Source organism: Ornithorhynchus anatinus, chromosome 12 (genome assembly GCF_004115215.2).
Source record: "Ornithorhynchus anatinus isolate Pmale09 chromosome 12, mOrnAna1.pri.v4, whole genome shotgun sequence".
Classification (NCBI taxonomy): Eukaryota; Metazoa; Chordata; class Mammalia; order Monotremata; family Ornithorhynchidae; genus Ornithorhynchus; species Ornithorhynchus anatinus.
In genome coordinates, this window is record NC_041739.1 from 32934059 (window position 1) to 32958880 (window position 24822).

At 43.4% G+C, this 24822-nt stretch overlaps 1 protein-coding gene across 1 annotated transcript in view; it reads left to right on the plus strand.

Moving 5' to 3' along the window:
- Positions 1 to 24822, plus strand: part of NDST4 (N-deacetylase and N-sulfotransferase 4) — a 185913-nt gene that overhangs the window by 136983 nt on the left and 24108 nt on the right. Inside the window, exon 7 of the mRNA XM_039913706.1 lies at positions 21224 to 21406. Within this exon, the coding sequence (XP_039769640.1) occupies positions 21224 to 21406 (183 nt within the window). The remainder of the gene's footprint in view (positions 1 to 21223; positions 21407 to 24822) is intronic.

Consider the following 24822-nt stretch of genomic DNA (forward strand, 5'->3'; position numbering starts at 1 on the left):
GCATTTGACTACCATCAGATATGGTGGACTAGAAATGCAAGCGATCTCCAAGGGGAATGGAATTAAAGCACAAGAACAGTTTTCAGGCCCACAAATTACTTTGCCTTGGTAATCAAAGGGTCATGAATATGAATAGCGCTGAATTCCGGAGAGACGATTTGTCATTATTAAAATTAGTGCTCTGTCAACACAAAATCTCAGTTTCAGCAGTCCTTTTTGTGTTTGTGCAGCTGTTTGTGGAGTTTTGGGGCCAAAGTGTTCTGGAGACCCAGCCTTAATGACTGAGCTCCGTCCCATGAGCTGGAAGAGTGGACGCTAATCTATAATGGTAGATTGGCAGGATATGACACATCCTCAACTCTTGAAGCTGAAAGAATTGCTCTGAAAGCTAGACATTGATTGAGGTGTTTTGGTGCTGGGATATGAACACTTGACTTTTTTTTCTTTACAATACTACTTGCACTTAAAAAAAAAGTGTAGCCACGTAGTTGATTATGACAGCCTGGAAATTATACAACATTTTCATGGCACAGTAAAAAAGACCAAGGCCCACAAAGCACATTTGGCTGAAAAATTTCCAGATTAGAATTCATATTTTAGTCCTTCTACCCTGTTTGCCCTCCTCAAATCCTCCAGAAGATCAATCTCCCCCAACTTGAAAGCTTCCTGAAATCACACCTCCTTCAGGAATCATTCCCCAGTAAATTCCATGTCATGATTTATAGAATGGATTAACCCAACCATCATCTGAGAATTTACAACCGGCGTTAGCAATTATGATTCATGTATTCCAATAATAATGAAGCAGTGTGGCCTGGTGGAAAGAGCATGGACCTGGGTTCTAACTGCGGCTCTGCCACATAACTGCTGTGTGACCTTGGGCAAGTCACCTGACTTTCTCTATGCCTCAGATGACTCATCTGAAAAATGGGGATTGGATACTTGTTCTCTCTCCTAGTTAGACTGTTAGCCCTGTGGGAGAGCTAATTATCTTGAATCTTCTGCCGCTTTGTACAGCGCTCGGCACATAGTAACTGCTTAACAAATACCACTTTCATTATTTTGTTTATTACTACTTTTTAAGTGCTTGATATGTGCCATCACTGTGCTAAGTGGTGGGGAGAGCTACTTTGTAATCACTCATTTATTCATCTGTCCATACTAGCCAGCTTCTCTTAGCTGTATCCCTGTCTCTACCTTCTGCTCCCTCTTTTGGAGAACGATTTGTGTCTGTCTATTCATTCCATCGTATTTACTGAGCACTTACTGTGTGCAGAGCACTGTACTAAGCACTTGGGAGAGTACAGGACAACAATAAGCAGACACATTCCCTGTCCACAAGGAGTTTACAGTCTAGAGGTGGGGAGACAGGCATCAATACAAATAAATAAAATTACAGATATGTGCGTAAGTGCTGTGGGGCTGGGAGGGGGAAGAGCAAAGGGAACAAGTCAAGGTGATGCAGAAGGGAGTGCCAGATGAAGAAAGGAGGGGCTTAGTCTGGGAAGCCCTCTTGGAGGAGATGTGCATCAAACTGAAGGATCCTTGCAGGCAGAGACCCAGACTTTACCTTCCAAACGCTTAGCTCAAGCCACTGCACAGAGTAGATATTCAGGAATTACTACTGATGATGTGACTATTGATGAGAAGGAGAGGGAAAATGAGAAAAAGAAATGTTTCAACCCTTCTATCTTTTATGTTTTAAAGGTATTCACTTGTTTTCACTTCAGTAGTTACTCTCAGCCTCAGGAAATGTACTCTGAGTAGTGGTTATTTTCCCATAGTTATTTTCCATTTGTTATTATAATAGTAGTAATGTAATTCCCTTCCCCTTCGTGTATACCAGACCACCTCTCTGCACACATCTCCTCCAAGAGGCCATCTCTGATTAAGCCCTCTTTCCCCAACTCCTTCTCCCTTCTGCATCATCTAAGCACTCGGATCTGTATCCTTTGGGCACTTGGCAATCATCCTTCCCTCAGCCCCACAGCACTTATGTACAAATCTGTAATTTATTTATATTAATGTCTTTCTCCCCTTCTAGACTGTAAATTTGTTAAAGGCGAGGAATGTTTCTTATCAACTCCGTTGAACTGTACTTTCCCAGGTGCTTAGTACAGTAAGTACTCAATAAGCAGAATCTGAGAAGCTGCATGGGCTAGTGGATAGAGAATTGGCCTGGGAGTTAGAAGGATCTGGATTCTAATTCCCACTCGACCATTTTGTCTGCTGCGTGACTTTGGGCAAGTCACTTAACTCATCTATGCCTCAGTTACCTCATCTGTACAATGGGAATGAAGGTTGTGGAGCCAATGGACCTGATTAGCTTGTATCTAACCCCAAGCTTAGTCCAGTAAGCACTTAACAAATAACATTTTTTTAAAAAGCACCATTGATTGATTGATTAGTAGTAATCATAATAGTAGTAATAAGCCAATGACTCTGGCATTCGTGCTAATCTATGCCATAAGTGGTGGACCATCTGCCACATACATAGCTGAACACTTGGACTGTTTGAGACTGTGCTAAAGCTGATGCAGGGGAGCCCTCTTTTGGTTCAGAGCTCTACTGGAAATACTACTCCAGGATTGCTCTTCTCGGTGTATTTTAATAATCATCGGCAAGAACAATTTTACTTTAATTAGCTTCTCATCTAGTCAAAGAATGTAAAACTGAGCTGTGGCATGGCCTAGTGGATCAAGCACAAGCCTGAGAGTCCGAAGGACCTCAGTTCTAATTCCACTGCGCCACATGCCTGTTGTGGGACTTTGGGCAAGTTACTTCACTTCCCTGTACCTCCTTTACATCATCTATAGAATGGGGATTAAGACTTTGAGCCCCATGTGGGGATATGGACTGTGTCCAATTTGATTAGCTTGTAACTATCCCAGAGCTTAGTACAGTGGCTGGCATATAGTAAACGCTTACCAAATACCATTAAAAAAAGAAGATCTTATGAAAGAGCATCTTAGTTTCAGGTCATCCTTGCTATTTTTATTCGCCTCCAGTAAAACTAGGAGCCTTGGTCATTCTAGAGTAAGTTGCCTCAGTATATCAGCGAACACTGGCAAACCCTTTTGTGAATTTCATAAAGCACCTTTTCATGTCCCACTCATGAATGTGCCGTGTTTTCGTGATTCTGTAGATTTTTATGTATTTGTTCTGGCCAGTTGAGTGCTCTCTGAACAGAAAATGCTTAATAAATCCAGGTCGCTGAGTGTTATCTGACTTGGGAAAGAAATATCTAGGTGACCACCAAACTGATGTCTCTTGAATGTATTTGTCTAAATAGTGTTGTCCACTGGAATCCTCCACCAACACTCCTCCTGCATTTTGATCTAGCTAAGATCTGAAAATCTGTTCCATGGATGTCTGTCTTGTGGCCTAATGTCATGGGCCCAACTTCAAACTGTGAGTGTGGGTGCCAGAAGGAAGCAGGGAATTTTAGCAGGGATGAGGATTGGGAGGAGACAGTGAGCCAGTGGACCCAACAGTCACTAATTTGGACCTTTTCAAATGGGCTGAGCAAATCTGGGAGTTCAGTTTCAAAAGCTATGGAGTCACTTGTCCCATAGCTCTTGTGGCATGGCATTTGGTGGCTGGAGCTTTCAGTGAAATGAAGCAATGTAGCCTAGTGGAAAGAGCACAGGCCTGGGAGTCAGAGGACTTGGGTTCTAATCCCAGCTGTGCCACTTGTCTGCTCTGTGACCTTGCACAAGTTTCTTAACTTCTCTTTGCATCAATTACCTCGTTTGTAAAATAGGGATTAAGATTGTGAGCCCCACTGGGACATGGACTGTCCAACCTGATTAGCCACTATCTACTACAGTGTTTAGCTGAGTGCCTGGCTTATAGTAAATGCTTAAGAAAAACTACTTAAAAAATCCAAAACTCTGGCTGATCTAGAAGGCGCTGACCTAGGACTATTATGCTGGAGGGCAGGTTTGTTTCACTCTCACATCGGAGCAATGACCCAAACACTCCTTTCCAAGGCAAGGACAACTGAAGGGGAGTAGGGATGACTAACCTAACACCAATCTCAGTGCCAATCTCCAGTCTAAAAGGAAACCAAATTTTATAAACCTTATGGAAGAAGGCATGCACTCTAGTTACCATGCGTTGCTTATCAATGACTCATGCCTCTATCGCCAGAAAAGAAAAATGAGAAGTCAAGATCCTGCTCTCTGAATTATAGAGGGTGCCTTCTGTGCTCCGTTCGAACAGCTGTCCTGTTAGTGCTGCTTTGATGAAGTCACTGCCCAACTTCTTTATTCAGGAAGATCAGTGTTTACACTCTCATCTGTGTTGAGTCAAAACAGTTGTGATTTGTTAATAATTCACCAACTAAATATTGTGACTGAGAATCTGGGAAACTGATAAATAATCCGATGCAAGATGTAACTTCTGTTGCACTTAGGCGGATAAGAGAAATGTAAAACAGAATGAAAAAAATGAGACAATGTAATTTAGCAATCTGCAGTGTCATGTGAAATGCACAGCTGGTCTCAAACTTTTAGGAGTACAGATTGCTTTTCCAATCTCCTTTTATTTCTTTTTCCGAATTAAGGGGATTATGGGAGAGCAATTCATCGCTTGTTAATGTAAATTGAGGATGTGGAAACCAACCAAGAGGAAAGGGGAAACAATTTAACCTTCCAACCCAATCTTTAATGTTTCTTTTAAAAATTCCTTTGTTTTTGGAAGGTAACTGCATGAGGCTGGACACTGAAGTCCATGATGGAACAAGGTCAATATTGTCTTCCCACCAACTCTGACCTTCCTAAGTCTATTCACCCTTAAGTCGAAACAAAGATCACCTACCTACAATTTCGTTCAACAGTGTTCTCCGGGGGAATTTTGCTTGGAATACCAGTCTTTGTAGTAATGCTGGTAATGGATGCACAAGAGGCTTTATATCAGTTGTTAAACTCAGTCTAACTCAGCTGGGTTCTGCTTGTCCTTTTTCAGTCTCAGGTTTCCTGAGTTACAGAAGTTACAGTTCTGTACAGAGTTACGGAGAGGAAAGGACAAATTTTAACACTCTTGCGAAGGTTGAATTTGGTGACAAAATGAATGTGAGGTAATTGAGACATGAGTCAAGGTTAATTCCAAGGTTACCTGCTTGTGAGATTAGGTCAATAGTCATGTTATCTACAGTTTTGGGGAAGATGGAGAGGACAGGGTTTGGTGGGATAATGAGAGGTTATGTTTTGGGCATGTTTAGTTTGAGGTGTTGGCAGGACGTCCAAGTAGAGATGTCCCAAGGGCAGAGGAATTGTGAGATTTCAGAGGTGACAAATGAGGGTGGGAGAAATAGTTTTGGGAATCATCCTCCTAGACAGGGTAGTTGAAGCCATGAGAGCGAATGAAATCTCCAAGGGAGTAGATGTAGATGGAGAATAGACGGGAACCCAGAGTTGAGTCTTGAAGGACACCCACAGTTAGGGGGTAGGAAGCAGAGAAGAAAGCTCTGAAAGAAGCTGAGACTTTTGACTCATGAATCAGAGTAGATTACATATAGAAGTTTGGCGTGATCAAGAATCATGCCAACCATAGCATACCAGCCAAGTATTTTTTATCAGACCATACCAAGCAAGACTACATGTTTTTTAGACTTAACACAAGTATGCTGTGTATTAAGTCCATTGTGATATGCATGACTTCCATAGATCAACTTATTTAAAGGCTAAGAGGTCTAAGATGTATGAATAGGATTGATTTCTAAAAAGAGCTCCTCCAGAGTTAATCCAAGAGTTAATTGTTCAAAATTAAAGACGCCAGAGCTGTGAACTGCAGGAGGGGCTGCACTTCCCTAAAAGAGCTTTATGTCAACCCCTGGATGGGGTTTAGGTCCCTCTCCCTGCCAGAAAGAGTCCTAAAAAAACTTCAGTTACTGTGAGCTTCCGGATTCTCTGTTTAGTTTGTGTAACATCCTGAAGACCTTCAACGAATACCGTTCCTACTACCTTTCCCGCTTGTCTCCATCTTTCTTTAACATTACAGTGCTTCAATATTCCAGCCACTTATCACTTGTCCAGTATTAACTCCCACACACCTGGTGGAATTCTTCCTCTGCCATGCCTCTCTCCAGAAGTCAAGGATTAACAGGCATTCCGTAGTTCTAGGATAATGAGGAGGGCAGGAATGCAGGTACATTATGCCTTCCAGATCAGACTTAAGTTATGCAAATAGGTCAACATATATCCCTGAGGTGATCAATTCGTGATATTATTGAGCACTTACTATGTGCAGAGCACTGTACTAAGCACTTGCGAGAGTAGACTTATCAATCTGTAGTCTTTTTGCAATGTGAATATAGTTGGAAAGAGCAGTTGGCCCAAGTAGTGTGAGTGGAGTGTGAGTGGAGGACTTCAGGGCATGAGACAATAGGGCATACTGCATTATGCAATTAAGACTCAGGCAGCTGGACACATCTTCCCTCTGTCTGTGTATCTCAAACGGTGGGATGTTTTCTGTTTTTTTCTTGACCCTCTCAGAGTTTCTATTTCCAGTGGAATTTATTGAGGGCGTACTGTGTGCAGAGTACTGTACTAAACACTTGGAAAAGCACAGTAGACACTTCCCTGTTCTTGAGAGGTTTTGAGTGGTTTTGAGAGGAATTTGGTGGCCATTAATATCTTCCTTAAGCCCATCAATTCTGTTTGTTTTTAAATAGATGAAAAGTAAGATGATCCCTTAATATAAATAAGTCTGTGCCTCTTTTGACTATTTTCATAAATGGAAAAACCTAGTCATTACCTTTCGTCAGAGTTACAAACAGCTCTAAGGCACATTTTCAGTGGTCAGTTAATAGTCGTTTCGGTATTTCTTCTGCAATTTTCAAAGGTGCAAGGAGACGAGGCAGGTGTAAACATGTTCTCAAACATAAAAAAATTCACTGTAATTCACCTTTCATCTTAGAAGAGGATGGCTGACAAGTAAGCTAAATGTTCACTATTACAACTTAAGTAGAGGTAACTATCTGTTGTTAGTAACGATTTTTTTCATGGTACTTGTTAAGCGCTCACCATGTGCCAGGCACTATACTAAACTCTGGAGTAGATACAAGACAGTCAGTTTGGACACAGCCTCATATTCTAAACGGTTAGACTGTGAACCAGGAATTCAAGGTGACAAAGGGAGAAGCAGTGAAAACACAAAATAGTGGTTTATGTTTCATGTGCCTCATTTGCTCAAAGATTTTATAAGGGCAAGTGGCAGGCTATTCTTTGACTTTTCAAAGACTAGTTAACTGTGGCGTGTGTTAAATTCTTACTCTATGCCAAGAAGCACTGCACTAAATGCTCAGGTACACACAAAGAGTTGCTTTCAGAATCAGAGGTCATGAGTTGCAATCCTGACTCCACCACTTGTCTGTTGTGTGACCTTGGGCAAGTCACTTACCTTCTCTGTGCCTCAGTTACTTCATCTGTAAAATGGGGAATAAGACCGTGACCCTCCTGTGGGACAACCTGATTACCTCGTATCTACCCCAGTGCTTAGAACAGTGCTTGGCACATAGTAAGTGCATAACAGATACTATCATTATTATTATAATTGTTATTATTAAAAAAGGTAATCCCCATTAACATTCCCTACAAATATTCATCCTTTTGAGATGAATAGGTGGCAGATTAGAAGATAATGAAGAAAGATTTTTTTTTTTTCTTCCCTCTGATAGCAGAGTACCCAAACAACAAGCATTAGCCATGTTGTCATTATGCAAAGACTGAGGAGGTGTTGAGTGTGTTGGTGCCCAAAGGTACCAATGGACATTAGGTACATTATTGTACGCTTTGTGTCAAATGACGTCATATCAAAAGTAACCCAGTGGATAATGGCGATTTCAGCGTAGCCCTGCTCAGTAAATTACCTCTCCTGTTGCCAGGCTGTGCTTGAAGGTGGCTCAAAACAAAATAAAACAAATTACCCTTTATGGGATAAAGTGGGTACAGTGCTAAAACACTGCAGATAAGACATCAGGGGCCTTTTCCCCTCTGCTCCATCCATCTTCACCTCTTATGAGTACTAAAAGCCTAATAAATAATTTAACGAACTAATGGAGCTGTTTTTAAACTCGGTGGGCGACTCTGAAAAGTGGCCCATCGACAAGGTCACGAGGTGAAAATGGAAGTGAGTAGCCCTGACTCGATAGTTCCGTTATAAGGCAGCGGAGTTGGAGTTTGAGGTTAAGCGACCGCAGACGTTTGTGTATCTCCTTTAGCTCTATAGTGTCATGGTCACTCTCAGGTCTGCAGCTATAATCGTCTCTGTTCCCCAAAGGTGTGTGGCCTAAACGATCAGGTTTAAAAGACCTCAGCTATTCTCTAAGAATATGTAATCCCTTTTCTCGGAAAAAATTCTGTTCTGGGAAGATAATGATTTTAATGAAAACAATCATTTTGACCCACTGACCAAATTCTGAATTTATCCAAGTTGACAGCCTTTAATGCTGCCTTAGTATGAACGTTAAGTAGGGAAAGGGTAATGAAACTCTTGTCAAAAGGTTTATTTTGGACCGGGTTTGCCCCTCCAATCCAACTACAGATTGTTGTGCGGGCTGGTCTAACCTTTTGGGGACTACCCATGTCCTTGTGTTCTCCTGTATGATGATAGCAATAATAATAATAATAAATTGTGGTATTTAAATGCTTACTATATGCCAGACACTGTACTAAAGGCTGGAGTGAATACAAGCAAATTCAATAGATCAATTAATTGTACATATTGAGCGCTTATCGTGTGCAGAGCATTGTCCTAAGCGTTTGGAAAGTACAGTACAGCAAATTGAGACAATCCCTGCCCACAGTGGGCTTACAGTCTAGAGGCAGGGAGAAATTGGATTGGACACAGTCCCTGTACCACGTGGGGCTCACAGTCTTAATCCCCATTTTACCGATGAGGTAAGTGAGGCCCAGAGAAGTTAAGTGACTTGCTCCGGGTCACTCAGTGGACAAATGGTTGAGCTAGGAACCTTCTGTCTCCCAGGCTGATAATCTATCCATTAGGTCATTCTGCTGCTTCTTTCCTCTCTGATCCTTGCCTTTCCATCATTTTTACCTCCACCAGAAAGTGGGACAAGAGAAATCAAAGGTGATTCAACTCAACCATTCTATTTTTGAAATATATTATTTGGTGGGGGAGGAGAGTGAAAGGGTTTTGGATCACCCGTGGACTGATTCTTCAGGCTATTCTACTCTTCTACTGTTTGAAAGCTTGTTTTTTTTTTTCCCCGAGGATCTTGCAATGCTTTATGAAGTGTGTCTAGCCTGTGACCACTGGTCGCAATTATTCTTCTCCAGGCATGGAATCATATGGCAGAGATAAAGAGTCAGAGAGCTGCCGGGAGAGTTAGGAGATGTTGAGGTGGAGTGGGAGGCAGGGGTTTCTCCATCACTAAGGAAGTTAGGTTTATGGATGGGATAAACTGATACGAGCCACTCCCAGAATAGTCCAAATGGGACCAGAGGACAAGCCTTAGAAATCTTAAATTCCTCGAGTATGTCTATCAGCTCTTCCAATTTGGGTCCAAATTTGTTGTCAGTAGTGCACAGACATAGGGTTATTCTTGCTTTAATCCATTCATTAAAGAAGAGTAGAATAAGATATGAACCCTGTCCCTTCAGGGGCTCACACTCTTTAAATATATTTGGGCAAAGTGAATGGAGACAGCCACATCAGGAGCAATGAAAATCAAATACAAAGATCAGCATAAGAGAGACAAGAAAATATAGAGCACGGGCCTGGGAGTCAAAAGGACCTGAGTTCTAATCCCAGCTCTGCCACCTGTCTGTTGTATGACCTTGGCCAAGTCTTTTCACTTCTCTATGCCTCAGTTACCTCATCTGTAAAATGGAGATTGAGACTATGAGCCCATTTGGAACAGGAGCTGTTTCCAACCCAAATTCCTTGTGTCCACCCCAGTGGACAGTGGACAGTGCCTGGGCACATAGTAAGCCTTTAACAAATACCATTATTACCATAATTATTGTTGTTATCACTATTATTAAAATAAAAAACAGAGCCAGTGGGAAGCTCTCTGACTAAAAGAACAAAATTTGAGGCTCTTCGTGGTTCAGAGTTCAAAGTACACCCATCGCCACAGTGACCCTGATAATAATAATAATTATAATAATGATGTTAGTATTTGTTAAGCACTTACTATGTACAGAGCACTGTTCTAAGTGCTGGGGTAGATACAGGGTAATCAGCTTGTCCCACGTGAGGCTCACAGTCTTAATCCCCATTTTACAGATGAGGTAACAGGCACAGAGAAGTTAAGTGACTTGCCCACAGTCACACAGCTGACAAGTGGCAGAGCCCATGACCTCCGACTCCCAAGCCACACTGCTACAACAGTCACCAGTCATGCTGAGTTTTGTCGGAGTCCCAGAAAGACAATGCTGCAGAGGCTGACTGTTTTCCTTGGCTTCGGTGGTGGAAAGAGGCTGAGGATACTCAGCCATGGCTTGGATACCCTTTCTGGTGGGCACGTCTCCGTAGGTACAGGTGGAGAAATAGTGGCCCATCGTGGGGAAATGACCAAGGATGTACAGGAGAACACGGCTGCAGGTACCAGATGGTTCATTTGACTGAGAAGAAAGACAAAAAAAGAGTCCTTTATTTTCTGTTTTCTCACATGACAGGGTCGGGGCGGGCAGGAGAGCTAGAAGAAGGAAGCAGCGGGGCTTAGTGCCTAGAGCCTGGGCCTGGGAGTCACTAGGACCTGGGTTCTAATCCCAGATCTGCCACATGTCTGCTATGAGACCTTGGGCAAGTCACTTCAATTTTGTGGGCCTCAGTTCCCTCATCTGTAAAATGGGGATTAAGAATGTTATCCTCATGTTGGCCATGAACTGTGTTCTACCTGATTAGATTCTATCTACTCCAGCTCTTAGAACAGTGCTTGACACATAGTAAAAGTATAACAAATACTCTCAAGGGTACTTGTAGCTATTCTGTCTCAAACCTGGCCAGTCCATTTCCAGTGAGGCCCAGTGAGATTTATTTAATGCTTACTGGTGCGGAGTTCATTCAATAGTATTTATTTATTTCAATAGTATTTATTGAGCGCTTACTGTGTGCAGAGCACTGTACTAAGTGCTTGGAACGAACAAGCCAGCAACAGATAGAGACAGTCCCTGCCCTTTGACGGGCTTACAGCAGGGTTCTACCTTAAGCACTTGGGAGAGTCCAGTACAACAATTAGTAGACATGTTCCCTGCCTGAAATGAGTTTATGGTCCTATCTTTTATAACTATACTATAAGCTACTTGTGGGCAGGGAACACGTTTTCCAGTTCTCGTATATTGGGTTCTCCTAAGCCCTCAGTACAGTGCTTGGCACATAGTAAGCCCTCGGTAAATACCGTTGATCGATTGATAACTAGACTGTCTATTCTTAGCAACTCTGGGGGTTTGGAGGCCACGCCAGAATTTGGAGGGCCTTGACTAAACTCCCTCTTGCTCACTTTAAGGGCTTGATTTTCCACATCTGGGTTTATGCTGCTCCGTGCTCGGCATTCTGGGATTTGTAGAATGGACATCGCAGAATGCTGGAGGGCTCTAACTTCACCTTTTTTCGTCCTCCTTCCCATATTCATGGTCAACGTAGTTATACCATTCATTCATTCAATTCATTCAATAGTATTTATTGAGTGCTTACTCTGTGCAGAGCACTGTACTAAGCGCTTGGAATGTACAAATCGGTAACAGATAGAGACAGTCCCTGCCCTTTGACGGGCTTACGGTCTTTCTCCCAACCCCCCCGTAGGCAAAAAATTCTGGGACAGCTGAGTCTGTGTTCTAGCTTGAACCTCCATTTGGAACATGAAAGTTCCCTGCGCTCGATTAATCAGTATTTCCACACTGTGGCATATCAGAGAGAACTGAATTTCTTTCAGAAGCCAGTCACATCTCTAAAACACAGTGCTCTGTTTCCCAGATGCCACCTGTTGGAGCTCTGAGCCGGAACATTTTTATCATAAACTGCGGAAAACAATACAGATGCCGGAAATGAGCGGTGTCAAACGGCAGCTGCTTACAGGCCCCATAATGTGAAAAATAGTTACTTCAGGGTTTGAGCTTTGCAAGAGTCAGGAATCTATCTCCTGGTCCAGCTGCTCTTTAGGCAAACTGTTCCACCTCCTTCCATTTCTGTGAGACTTCTCCATTCAGGGTCTGAATCTTCTTTCTTTTTTTATGGTATTTGTTAGGCACTTACTGTGTGCCAGGTACTGTACTAAGCACTGGGGTAAATACAGAATTGTCAGGTTGGACACAGTCCATTGTCCCACAAGGGGCTCGCAGTCTTCATCCCCATTTTGCAGATGAGGTAACTGAGGCCCGGAGAAGTAAGGCGACTTGCCCAAGGTCACACAGTGGACAAGTAGGATAGAGCACGGGCCTGGGAGTCAGACGGACCTGGGTTCTAATCCCAGCTCTGCCACAGATCTGCTGTGTGACCTTGGCCAAGTTACTTTACTTCTCTGGGCCTCAGTTACCTCATCTGTAAAATGGGGATTAATTCATTCAATCGTATTTATTGAGCACTTGCCGTGTGCAAAGCACTGTACTAAGCGCTTGGGAGAGTACAATACAACAATAAACAGGCACGTTCCCTGCTCACAGAGAGCTTACAGACTAATGGGGGGGGTGGGGGAGACGGGCAACAATTCAAATGAATTAATTACAGATATAAGTAAGTGCTTAATAAATATGATTGAATGAATAAGTGATGTGAGGCTGGGAGCGGGGAAGAACAAAAGGAGCAAGTCAGGGTGAACGCAGAAGGAGTGGGAGAAGAGGAAAGGAGGGACTAGTCCGAGAAGGCCACTTGGAGGAGATGCGTCTCCAAAGAGGCTTTGGATGAGGGAGTAATAATAATAATAATGTTGGTATTTGTTAAGTGCTTACTATGTGCAGAGCGCTGTTCTAAGCGCTGGGGTAGATACAGGGTAATCGGGTCATCCCACGTGAGGCTCACAGTTAATCCCCATTTTACAGGTGAGGTAACTGAGGCCCAGAGAAGTGAAGCGACTTGCCCACAGTCACACAGCTGACAGGTGGCAGAGCCGGGAGACGAACTCGTGACCTCTGACTCCGAAGCCCGGGCTCTTTTGTCCATTGGATTTGCGGAGAGAGGACGTTGCAGGCCAGAGACAGGCTGTGGGCTAGGGTTCGGTGGCGAGAGCGAGACAAGGTGAGAAGGTTAGCATTACAAGAGCTGAAGTGTGCAGGATGGGTTGTAGAAGCAAAGTAGTGAGGTGAGAGAGGAGGGACCAAGGTGGTGGAGTGCTTTAAATAATAATGTTGGTATTTGTTAAGCGCTTACTATGTGCAGAGCACTGTTCTAAGCGCTATGGTAGATACAGGGGAATCAGGTCGTCCCACGTGAGGCTCACAGTTAATCCCCATTTTACAGGTGAGGTAACTGAGGCCCAGAGAAGTGAAGTGACTTGCCCACAGTCACACAGCTGACAAGTGGCAGAGCCGGGGTTCGAACCCATGACCTCTGACTCCGAAGCCCGGGCTCTTTCCACTGAGGAGTTTTTGTTTGATGCGGAGGTGGATGGGCAACCACTGGTGTTTTTTCGGGAGCAGGGTGACATGTCCTGAATATTTTTATAGAAAAATGATCCGGGCAGGAGAGTGAAGTATGGATTGCTGTGGGGGAAGACAGGAGGCTGGGAGTTCAGCAAGGAGGCTGATACGATAATCCAGATGGGATAGTATGAGTGATTGTATTAAAATGGTAGCATTTTGGATGGAGAGGAAAGGGCGGATTTTAGTGATGCCGTGAAGGTGGGACCGGCAGTGCCACTTCTCTGCCGTGTGACCTCGGGCAAGTCGCTTCACTTCTCAGTGCCTCAGTTTCCTCATCTGTAAAATGGCGATTAATACTGCGAGCCCCAAGTGGGACATGGACCCTGTCCAACCTGATTATCTTGTATCTACCTCAGTGCTTAGTACAGCGCCTGGCACACAGTAAGCACTTAACAGATACCATTAAAAAAGAGAAAAAAATTGGTGGAGGTGGCATTAGAACTCAGGTCCTCGGACTCCCAGATCCGTGCTCCATCCATCAGGCCACATTTCCTTTTCTCTGTGATGACTGTGCTTATTAAGAATGATAACGAAACCCAGATCCTTTTGTCCGGGCATCCTAAAACCCAAAATGCTCCGTCTGCAGATCTCATGCTGTTAGTTTACCGCTTGTGTACAGCCAAGCTGCCCTTGCATAAATTTTCCTGGAGTGAACAATTCACCACATATCTGCATTTTTTTCCCCTCTAATAACTCAGCCTCCTCCACTACACTCTTTCTTCCCCAGTGATAAATGGCAACGATAGCAGGAGTGTGGGAGTGTTGTGTTTTCACTCTGGCAGTGGGAAATCGTAATGCATCAGCATGTGCTGTCTCTTCTTAGAACATCACATTAGAGTATCCACTTCTTCTCTTCTGTCTGAATAAGCCGATCTCCCATTTCATGCATATTAAGTGCTTAGTACGGTGATCAGGCATTTAGTACAATGAGAAGCATTTAGGGAAGCAGCGTGGCTCAGTGGAAAGAGCCCGGGCTTGGGAGTCAGAGGTCATGGGTTCGAATCCCCGCTCCGCCGCTTGTCAGCTGTGTGACTTTAGGCAAATCACTTAACTTCTCTGTGCCTCAGTGACCTCATCTGTAAAAGTGGGATGAAAACTGTGAGCCCCATGTAGGACAACCTGATGACCTCGTATCCCCCCAGCGCTTAGAACAGTGCTTTGCACATAGTAAGCGCTTAACAAATGCCACCATTATTATTATTATTATTACAATGCTCTGCACACAGTCAGTGCTCAATAAATATGATTGGCTGATTATTACCTTTCTTTCCACATATCCTACCTTGCCTTTCCTTTCACACATCCAGATTTGCTTGATTAAAAAAAAAAAACACCTTAGGACTTTTTGTGGTAAAAAAGCTTGGATTAGAAAATCTGAAGCTGAATACTTTAAAAATGGCAGAATCTTCTGCCGTCCTAAGAGCTTTTTCAATGATGTAGCCAGTGAACTGATATTTCCGTCAGGCTTCAGCCCTTGGCATGTATTCAAACGTTCTACCGTAACAACACTGCCCCGTAGGTCGTATGCTTCTTTAACAACTTTGTACTACACTTTTATCGCCATCGTTCTCGTCCGTCCGTCTCCCCCGATTAGACCGTAAGCCCGTCAAACGGCAGGGACCGTCTCTATCTGTTGCCGACTTGTTCATTCCAAGCGCGTAGTACAGTGCTCTGCACATAGTAAGCGCTCAATAAATACTACTGAATGAATGAGCTTTTCAAGTCACTAGACCTTCAGCCCAGTGGCTCATAATAAAACCACTCTGGGGAAGCTAGACTGTAAACTCCAATTAGATTGTAAGCTCACTGTGGGCGGGAAATGTGTGTTTTGCTTCTGCTCTAGTTTTTCAAGTGTTTAGTACAGTGCTCTGTACTCAGTAAATATCACTGTTTCAAACTACAATTACCACAGTGATGGGTGACTTTGGAGCCCACTTCTTTGAGAAACAGCAAGGCCAGTGGAAAGAGGTCAGGAGACCTGGGTTCTAATGCCCGTTTTGCAACTTACCTGCTGTTTTACAAGTCGCTCAATAATGATAATAATTGTGGTATGTGTTAAGCATTTAGAGAAGCAGCATGGCTCAGTGGAAAGAGCCCGGGCTTGGGAGTCCGGGGTCATGGGTTTGAATCCCGACTCTACCCCTTGTCAGCTGTGTGACTGTGGGCAAGTCATCTTCACTTCGCTGTGCCTCAGTTCCCTCATCTGTCAAATGGGGGTGAAGACTGTGAGCCTCACGTGGGACAACCTCATTCCCCTGTATCTACCCCAGCGCTTAGAGCAGTGCTGTGCACGTAGTAAGGGCTTAACAAATACCAACATTATTATTATTAAGCATTTACTATGTGCCGGGCACTGTACTAAGCATTGGGATGGAGACAAGCAAATCCAGTTGGACAGAAGCCCTATTCCACGGGGGGTTCACAGTCTTAATCCCCACTTTACAGATGAGATAACTGAGGGACAGAGAAGTTGAGTGACTTAACCTAGGTTGCACAGCAGGCAAGTGGCAGAGCCGGAATTAGAACCCAGGTCTTTCTGACTCCAGGTCCTTCTGACTCCCAAGCCCGGGCTCTGTCCACTAGGACATGCTGTTTCTCAGTTTCCTTATTTACAAAAATGAGAATAAGATACTTATTCTCCTTCCCCATTAGATTGTCAGCCTTGCGTAGAATAGGAATTACATCTGATCTGCTTCTGTTGTATCTTGTGCTTAGTACATTAGTTAGTACATAGTAAGCATTTAGCAAATACCATTCATGATCATCCTATGCATAATATTCTGTGGCGATTACTATAGAGTCCTTCTTGTGAAAGGAGCCACTTCAACTGTCACTTCAGTACTTGGTGGAAGCTGTGTAACTGAGTCCTGCCCCAAATGTGGTGAAAATTTCATATCGAGTCTAAGGAACGTTGGTGAAAGATTTCAACACAAAAACATTATTCCAGCTTCTTACCAAAGTCTTTCTTGCTACACCATTATGGAGATTAGATTAAACCCATTTATTTCAGTGTTTAAACTTCAACCTGTGTAGTTTAGTTTTTTTAGGTAGGAAAAAAAGGTGGAATAATTCACCTTTAGGTACAATTACAAAAAATAATCCAAAAGTGAGACAGGATTCATACCGCCTTCTAGGAGAAAGAAACACACAGTCTATCAATGATGTTTCCTTTGAGAAGCTACAATTTCTAAAGGCTTGAAAGTTTTCATTTTCATTTAGAGGAATCATTGACCTTCCACCCTGTCGATTTAAAAGAAAAGGAAAACAATATAACACTTTTATGCAAGATAACGTTGACAAGATAACACTTTTATGCAGGTTTTCATTTCCCTCTGAAAATTGCTATAATTTGTCTCTTGTTTTCAGAAAGGCAGGAAAATATGAAGACAACAGGCCAATTACCTCTCTTGTATGAGAGTAAAGAGGTTTTACACTGATTCCATGGATACCCAGGCTTTCCCAAAATAGAGTTTTATATTAATTCCTTATACACAATAAGTGGAAACTGCCTGCCCAGTTAGTTCAACATAATTAAAATGGTAATCTCAATGCTCTTTTGCTGATGAATTCTGATAAAGCTATGTGGTCTTGGGCCCACAACTGTTAAGGCCTTGAAGCAGTCATTTGATATTGATAGTTTTGCAGAACGTGCTTCTCTCCCTGCAGATCTGTAGGACTGAGGAGGGGGATGTGCAGATGACACTTCCTCTATGAGAGGTATGGTTATATGTCACCTGGAGGCTGGAGGTCTCAATAATAATAATGATAGATAAGTGCTTATTATTTGGCAATCACTGCATTACGCACCGGGATAGATACAAATTGGACGTCCCTGTCGCACATGGGGTTCACAGTCTAAGTAGACAGGACAAGAGGTATTGAATCTCCACTGATGAGGAAACCGAGGCACAGAGGAATTAAGTGACTTTGCCAAGATCCCACAGCAGGCGGGGCCAGACCCAGACCTGTGCTCTTTCCATCCGGCCACGGTGCTTCTCTGCTGAAGTGACAGGTCATAGGCCCAGCTTGGCAAGGCCAGGGCCTCCGATATTTGCCGATCTAGGCCGCAGCTTCTTCCCACTTCCCTCAAATCGGTCTGGCTGAGCAAGGAATTCCTCGTCAACTGCTCCTGCAACCCAGGCCCAAGACTGCCATCCTTCCCAGAGGTAATGGAGCAGTTCAGGGGACCCAGGGAACTGGGGTCCAGACTCGCCCCACTGTGGACCACCCACAATGCCATACCCCATCTCAATATCACGGTGCACCGACATCAAGATCCAGCTGCCTCTAGGTAGAACATGTAAATGTCTTTGCCATAGTAGCCTGGCTCTGTAGCTATTGTCAAATGGAAATCTTTATAGCTGAATTAACTAGCCAGTGACCTTTCCTATGCAGTACTGACACCCTGAATCATTCATCTGTTCTCCTCTGGAATGTTCTCAATATTTTATTTTCGTTTTGAACTATAAATGTTGCGCTACGTCCCTAGCATGTGCTTATTTATGTGTGACCTATCACATCACCTTTTCTCTTCTAATAAGTTTGAAATAGTTCACCACAGAGCTCGATTGGCTTTGGTTACCCCTATTGCAAAGTATATATTTATGAACGCAAACTACATCAGAGGAAAATGAAATGTGTGGTGTTATATTGGAAATTAGCAGAATATCCCCAAGTACGACTACAGATAAAAAGGACAAACTGTGGTTTTCCTCCTTTTCTCTGACCACTCATTCTCAGTCTATATCTCAGGCTCCTCCTATATCTCCCACCCCCTTAATGTGGGAGTCCCTCAAGGTTCAGTTTCTTCCTCTTCTGTTCTCCATCTACACCCACTCCCTTGAAGGACTCATTCACTCCCATGTCTTCATCTTCCATCTCTATGGCACTGATTCCCCAAACTACACCTCCAGCCCTGATCGTTCTCCTCTGCAGTGTCATATCTCGTCTTGCCTTCAAGACATCTCTACTTGGAAGTCCTGCCTATACCTCAAACTTAAATGTTCAAAAGAGAACTCCCCATCTTCCCACTCCAACTCTGTTCTCCCCTGCCTTTCCCGTCATTGTAGACGGCACTGCCATCCTCCCTGTCTCACAAGTGTGTAACCTTGGCATTATCTTTGACTCATCTCGCATTCAACCCACACGTTCAATCTGTCCCTAAATCTTCACACCATGGCTAAAATTCACCCTTTCCTCTCAATCCAAACTCCTACTACACTGATCCAATCAATTATATTCCATCGTGACTACTGGAAGGCCTCCTCTCTGGCCTCCCTGCCTCCTATCTCTCCCCACTCCAGTCCATGCTTCACTCTGCTGCCTGGATCATTATTTTGAAAAAAGTTCAGGCTATGTTTTCCCACTCCTAAAGAACCTCCAGTAGTTGTCCACCCACTTCCATATCAAACATAAATTCCTTACCGATGGTTTTAAAACACTTAAACAGCTTGTCCTTCCTAACGTACCTCACTCATCTCCTACTACATCACACCATGCTCCTCTGAACATCAACTTGCTCACTGTACCGTGATCTCATCTCTCTTGCTGCCAACCCTTGGCCCTGTCTTGTCTCTGGCCCGGGACTCGCTCCCCTTCACATCCTACAGGCCATCACTCTCCTCACTTTCACAGCTTTATTAATATGACATCTCCAAGAGGCCTTCCGTGACTAAGCCCTCATTTCCCCTACTCCCTCTCCCTTCTACATCACCCTTGTACTTGGATCTGTACCATTTATTCACTCCAATTTCATCCCTAGAGTATTTAGGTACATATCCATAATTTATTTCAATATCTGTCTCCCCATCTAGACCATAAACTCATTATGGACAGGGACCATGTCTATATTGTATACTTCCCAAGTGCTTAGCACAGTGCTTTGCATACAGTAGGTGCTCAGTAAGTACTATTGATTGACCTACCAGTGACAGAGTATATCTTCCCTTCCTTGTCTATGAAACCATCTCCTCTCTATGGGGTGGATTGGAGTTGTGTAGGCTATCCTGATTCAACATAAATTACCAGTGGAGAAAGTTTGTATGAGCTTTTGGTACTTCAGCTGTAAATTCTTGGAAACATCTAGCATGATGTAACCTCAGATTACAAATTACATTAGCTCCATGTTATTCTTCATTATAAATAGATCATAGATCATGGTTTTCTGGGTCTGAACTTGGGGGTTGGGCTCATTGGCCTAATTAAAACTAAATGGCCAATGACCAGTATCATGATACTTTCACTTCACAAATGGAGGAGGGATGGGTCCAGTGCTGTAGCCACATATTGAATTAGCGAAGGATTTTGGAATAAAATCCAGTTTGTCCATTCCCAGTGTACCAGTTTCCATGTTTTCCCACCCCACCACTCCTTCTGCCACATCATCCCTTCTAGTTTTATCCAATTTATTTGTCATTTATTCTCTTGTGCCTGCCATACCTAATCTCTCATTAACAGTGTGGCCTAGTGGAAAGAGCATAGATCTGAGATTCAGAGGACTTTTTTATGTTATCTGTTAAACACTTACCATGTGCCAGGCAGTGTACTAAGTGCTGGGGTAGATACAAAGTAATCAGGTTGGACACAGTCCCTTTCCCAATGTTGGCTCTCAGTCTTAATCTCCATTTTACAGAAGAGGTAAAGGAGGCACAGAATAGTTAAGTGACTTGCCCAAGGTCACACATCAGACAAGTGGAAGAGTCAGAAGTAGATCCCAGGACTTTCTGACCTTCTGCTGTGTGACCTCGGGCAAGCCACTTAACGTCTCTGTGCCTCAGTCCCCTCATTTGTAAAATGAAGATTAAGACTGTGAGTCCTATGTGGGACAGGGACTGTGCCCAACCCAATTACGTTTGTATCCACCCCAGCGCTAGTAAGTGCCTGGCCACATACTAAACACTTAACAAATTCCATTTTTTAAAAAAAAGCTGTTTGATATAAAGATTGATGTCTACCGGAGATTGGTGGTCTCTGTAGAAGTGGAGGAGGCACAGGATAACTTAAGCTCCTTGAGGAAAGGAATTGTCTTTTATTTCTTTGTGTCCCTCAGTAATTAGGAGAGTGTTTAGCATGAGGAAGATTCTTAATAAATACGTGACGATGATTCTGATAATCTACCCTCTCGAACTTTTCCATTCGAGGGTCACTCTGGATGGAAGAAATGCCTGCAAGCTTTCTCCGTAGGAGAGTTCCCTCTACCCCAAGTCCTTCCCATCCCCAGTTCCAGGGTCTGCCATTTTTGAATGGAAGCGTGGAATTGGTGTCAGCAAATCTAAGGAGACTTGCAGAGAAGGGAATAGTCATCAGCTGTAGAATTGCTTTTATGTATTCTTCACCTGTGTGGGAACTACAACTAGAGCTGCTAAGCGAAGCTCCCCGCTTCATGGAGGTGTAACAGGAGTGGCAGACCAAGAGCAGCTAACACAATTCAGAGAGTGAAATGCTCAGTTCAGAACAGCTGTGCCCCAGTACACCTTTCAAGATCTTCTGCATGATTTACTGGTTTAATACTTCCATCAATCCACCGATCAATGGCATTTACTGAGGAACCACTGAGAGCAGAGCATTGTACTGAAGACTCAACCTAGAGTGTTTTATGAGCACTTTCATCTCTCTTTCAGATCAGCATCTTCATGACCCACCTGTCCAACTACGGGAACGACAGGCTGGGGCTGTACACCTTCGTGAACCTGGCCAACTTCGTGCAGAGCCGAACTAACCTGAGGCTGCAGACCCTTCCTCCCGTGTCCCTGGCTCACAAGTACTTTGAGCTGTTCCCGGAGCAGAAGGACCCCCTCTGGCAGGTAACAGTTAATTTTCCATTTGGAACTACGGGAAGTGAAACAGGGCTTCATTGTTTTTTTAAAGATGCTGCATGATTGTATGCAATTGTGGCTGAACTCGGGAGAGTGACTATACAACAGGGGTAGAGGATCTTGGCTATTTGATAGCCATGGATAATCCCCAAATCTTATCTTAACAAATGGTTGTAGCATTCCCCCTTGCTAGATCAGGGCCGTGACCAGTTAATACAGTCAATCCATTTCAGTTGCACCTTCTTTCATTTCCCTGCTATCAAATCAGAAACAGACAAAAGAAGCAAAAGTCAGTCAATTTTGTATTATGAGTGCTTACCGTGTGCAGAACACTGTACTAAGCGCTTGGGAGAATACAGTACAGTAATAAACAGACACATTCCCTGCACACAACGAGCGTACAGTTTAGATGGGGGAGGACACTCAGAGTCTGGATAATCCACAGTCCCACATAATTAAGCATTTACTATTTTTTTTCCACCTAACTCCATTGACAAAATACCTCCCTCCCCACTGCCCCACCACATCTCTAAAATTTGTGAAGACAACTTCCAAGTGACAACTGCTTTGGAAAATAGTTAATAAAGTGGTATTTTTCTTTTGGTTTTCAATTCACACTTTTCAAATTTTTAATTGCCAAGCAAAGAAAGAAAAGTTGCTGATTTTTATTATCAGCTTTTAACTGTTCTAGCTTTACAGTGATTTATGTAAATTTTAATTAGCAGAAAGTATGCTAATTTATTTCAACCACGGATGAAATAAAATCCGTATTATCCGGAGGTGCGTGTCATTCATTCAGTCATATTTATTGAGTGTTTACTGTGTGCATAGCACTGTACTAAGCGCTCGGGAAGTACAATGATCAGGTCCCTCCTCCCCTTTCCTCCCCTCACTCTGCCTCTGTCACACCACTTCCCAACCGGTCAGTGGTACGTATTGAGCATTTTCTATGTACAGGACACTGTACTAAGCACTTAGGAAAGTGGGACAGGGACCATGTCTAATTCCCACTTGTGCATTATTTCCCAGTGCTTAGTACAGTGTTCTGCATAGTTTAGGTGCTTAGTAAGTTCTACTGCAAAACAGTGATCCCTGCTCACAAGAAGTATAACTTATGTGGGAAGATAGACAGTGAAATGAATTGCAGAATGGGGAAATGGCAGGATGTAAAGAAGTGCATGAGTGCTGTGGGGCTAAGTTTGGAGTAAATATCAAATGCCTAAGGGGTACAGAGCTGAGTGCATAGAAGACATAAAGGGGAGAGCAAATGGGGAAAGGAGGACTTAATCAGGGAAGGCCTTTCAGAGGAGATGTGATTTAGGAGGGCTTTGAATGTGGAGAGAATGATAGTCTGTCAGAGAAGGAGGAGAGGGAGTTTCAGGTCGAAGAGAAGATATGGGCAAGGCACTGGAGGCGGGAGAGATGAGATGGAGGTACAGAGAATAGATTGGCATTAGAGGAGTGAAGTTTGTGGGTTGAGTTGTAGTAGGTGGTCAGCTTTTAAGCCAATAGTAAAGAGTCTCTTTTTAATGTGGAGGTGGTTGGGCAAGTATTGGAGGCTTCTGAAGAGTGGGGAGATAGGGATCGAATGTTTCTATAGAAAAATGATCCAGGTATCATAGTGAAATATGGAATAGAGAGGAGAGAAGCGACGTGGCCTAGTAATAATAATGATGGTATTTGTTAAACACTTACTTGTGCCAAGCACTGTTCTAAATGCTGGAGCACTGTTCTAAGCTCTGGTTGAATGTAGCACGGGCCTGGGAGCCAGAAGAACCTAGACTGTAATTGCAGCTCCACCATTTCTCTGCTGTGGGACCTTAGGCAAGTCACTTCACATCTCTGTACTTCAGTTAGATCATCTGTAAAATGGGGATTAAGACTGTGAACCCCATGTGGGAAAGGAACTGTGTTCAACCTGATTAGCTTATATCTATACCAGCACTTAGTACAGTGCCTGGCACATAGTAAGCACTTAAAAAGTACCATAAAAAAAAATCAAGCAGCTTAGGGAAGTAGGAAACGGTGAGGAGCGAGGCTAGAGGCAGAGAGGTCAGTGAGGAGGTTGATGCAATACTATGAAGTGTGCCTGGAAGAGGAAGATGGCAGTTTGAATGGACAGGACGGGGTAGATTCTGGAAATATTGTGGAGGAAGAATCCAGAAGATTTGGAGACAGTGTGAATATGGTGAGAGATGGGGAGAATAATGCTGGTGTTAACTGTGATGGCAAAGTTAGATGGAGGAGAGAACTTGGGAACTTGAGGCACTAGTGGAACCTTCATACAGTGATGTCTTGAAGGCCATTGGAAGTGTGAGATTGCAGGGAGCAAGAGGTAGATTTGGATATGATCCATATCGAGGTGGTAGTTAAAGCTGCAGGAGCGGCTGAGCTGTCCTAAGGAGTGAGTAGAGATTGCAAAGGAGACCAGAACAGACCCTTGAAGGACCCCCAGAGTTTGGGGGTGGGGAGCAGAGAAAGAGGTGGTGAAAGAGACTAAAGAAAAGAACCAGGAGAGAGGACTGTGTCAGGCAAAAACAGGGTATTTGTGGAGAAGGGGATGGTCTGAAGTGCCAAAGGGAGCCAAGTGGTCGAAAAGAATTGGGCTGGAAAAGAGTTCATTTGACAAGATAGAAATCATTGGCGACCTTGGAGAGAGTGGTCGCAGTGGAGTGAAGGGATTATATGCTGGACTGTAGAGAGCTTTCAAAGAGGGAACGCTGAGGCACCCAGTTGAAGTGTTTGGACAGGAATGAGAAGAGGGAGATGGGGTGATATCAGGTAGTCAGATATGCTACCGGTTTCCCCAAGGACTCATCTCACTTGACATCTATAACCTGATTTTTCTCTCAATAGCCTGCATATAAATTACCAAACTATAATAATTTAACAATGTAAAATCATTCTTGTTTTATGCCCAAGGAAATTGAAGCACGAAATGGTTTTGGTGTTGAGATTATTTAGGAGAAAAGAAAACGAAGGTGTGATTTAAATCTCCCTTAACCATTTATTTGAAAGACTCTTTCACAGACCACTTGTTTGCCACATCCACAGAGGACAGGGATTGAGGAAATAAGGTGAAATTGCAGCTAGAGGGTTTTTAATTAGGCATAAAGGAGAAATTTTGCTTTATTTTCGTATGGTGTAGAGGCCCAGGGGGACAAACAAAAGCAGTCCTGAAGTGCCCATCCCTTGATGTCTCTAAGAATGCGGTAGATATACATCTGATTAATTTAGGCCTAGTTCTTTCTGAACACAAGATACTTGACTTGGTGATTCCTTGAAACCCTCACCAACTGTGTGGCTTGGTTGAAATAACAAAGTAGGTGGTTGTGCTGTCTAAATTCCCCCACCAGTAGTTGTTTCGTTTTTGTTTTTAACTTACAATAATGTCTCCCCATTTG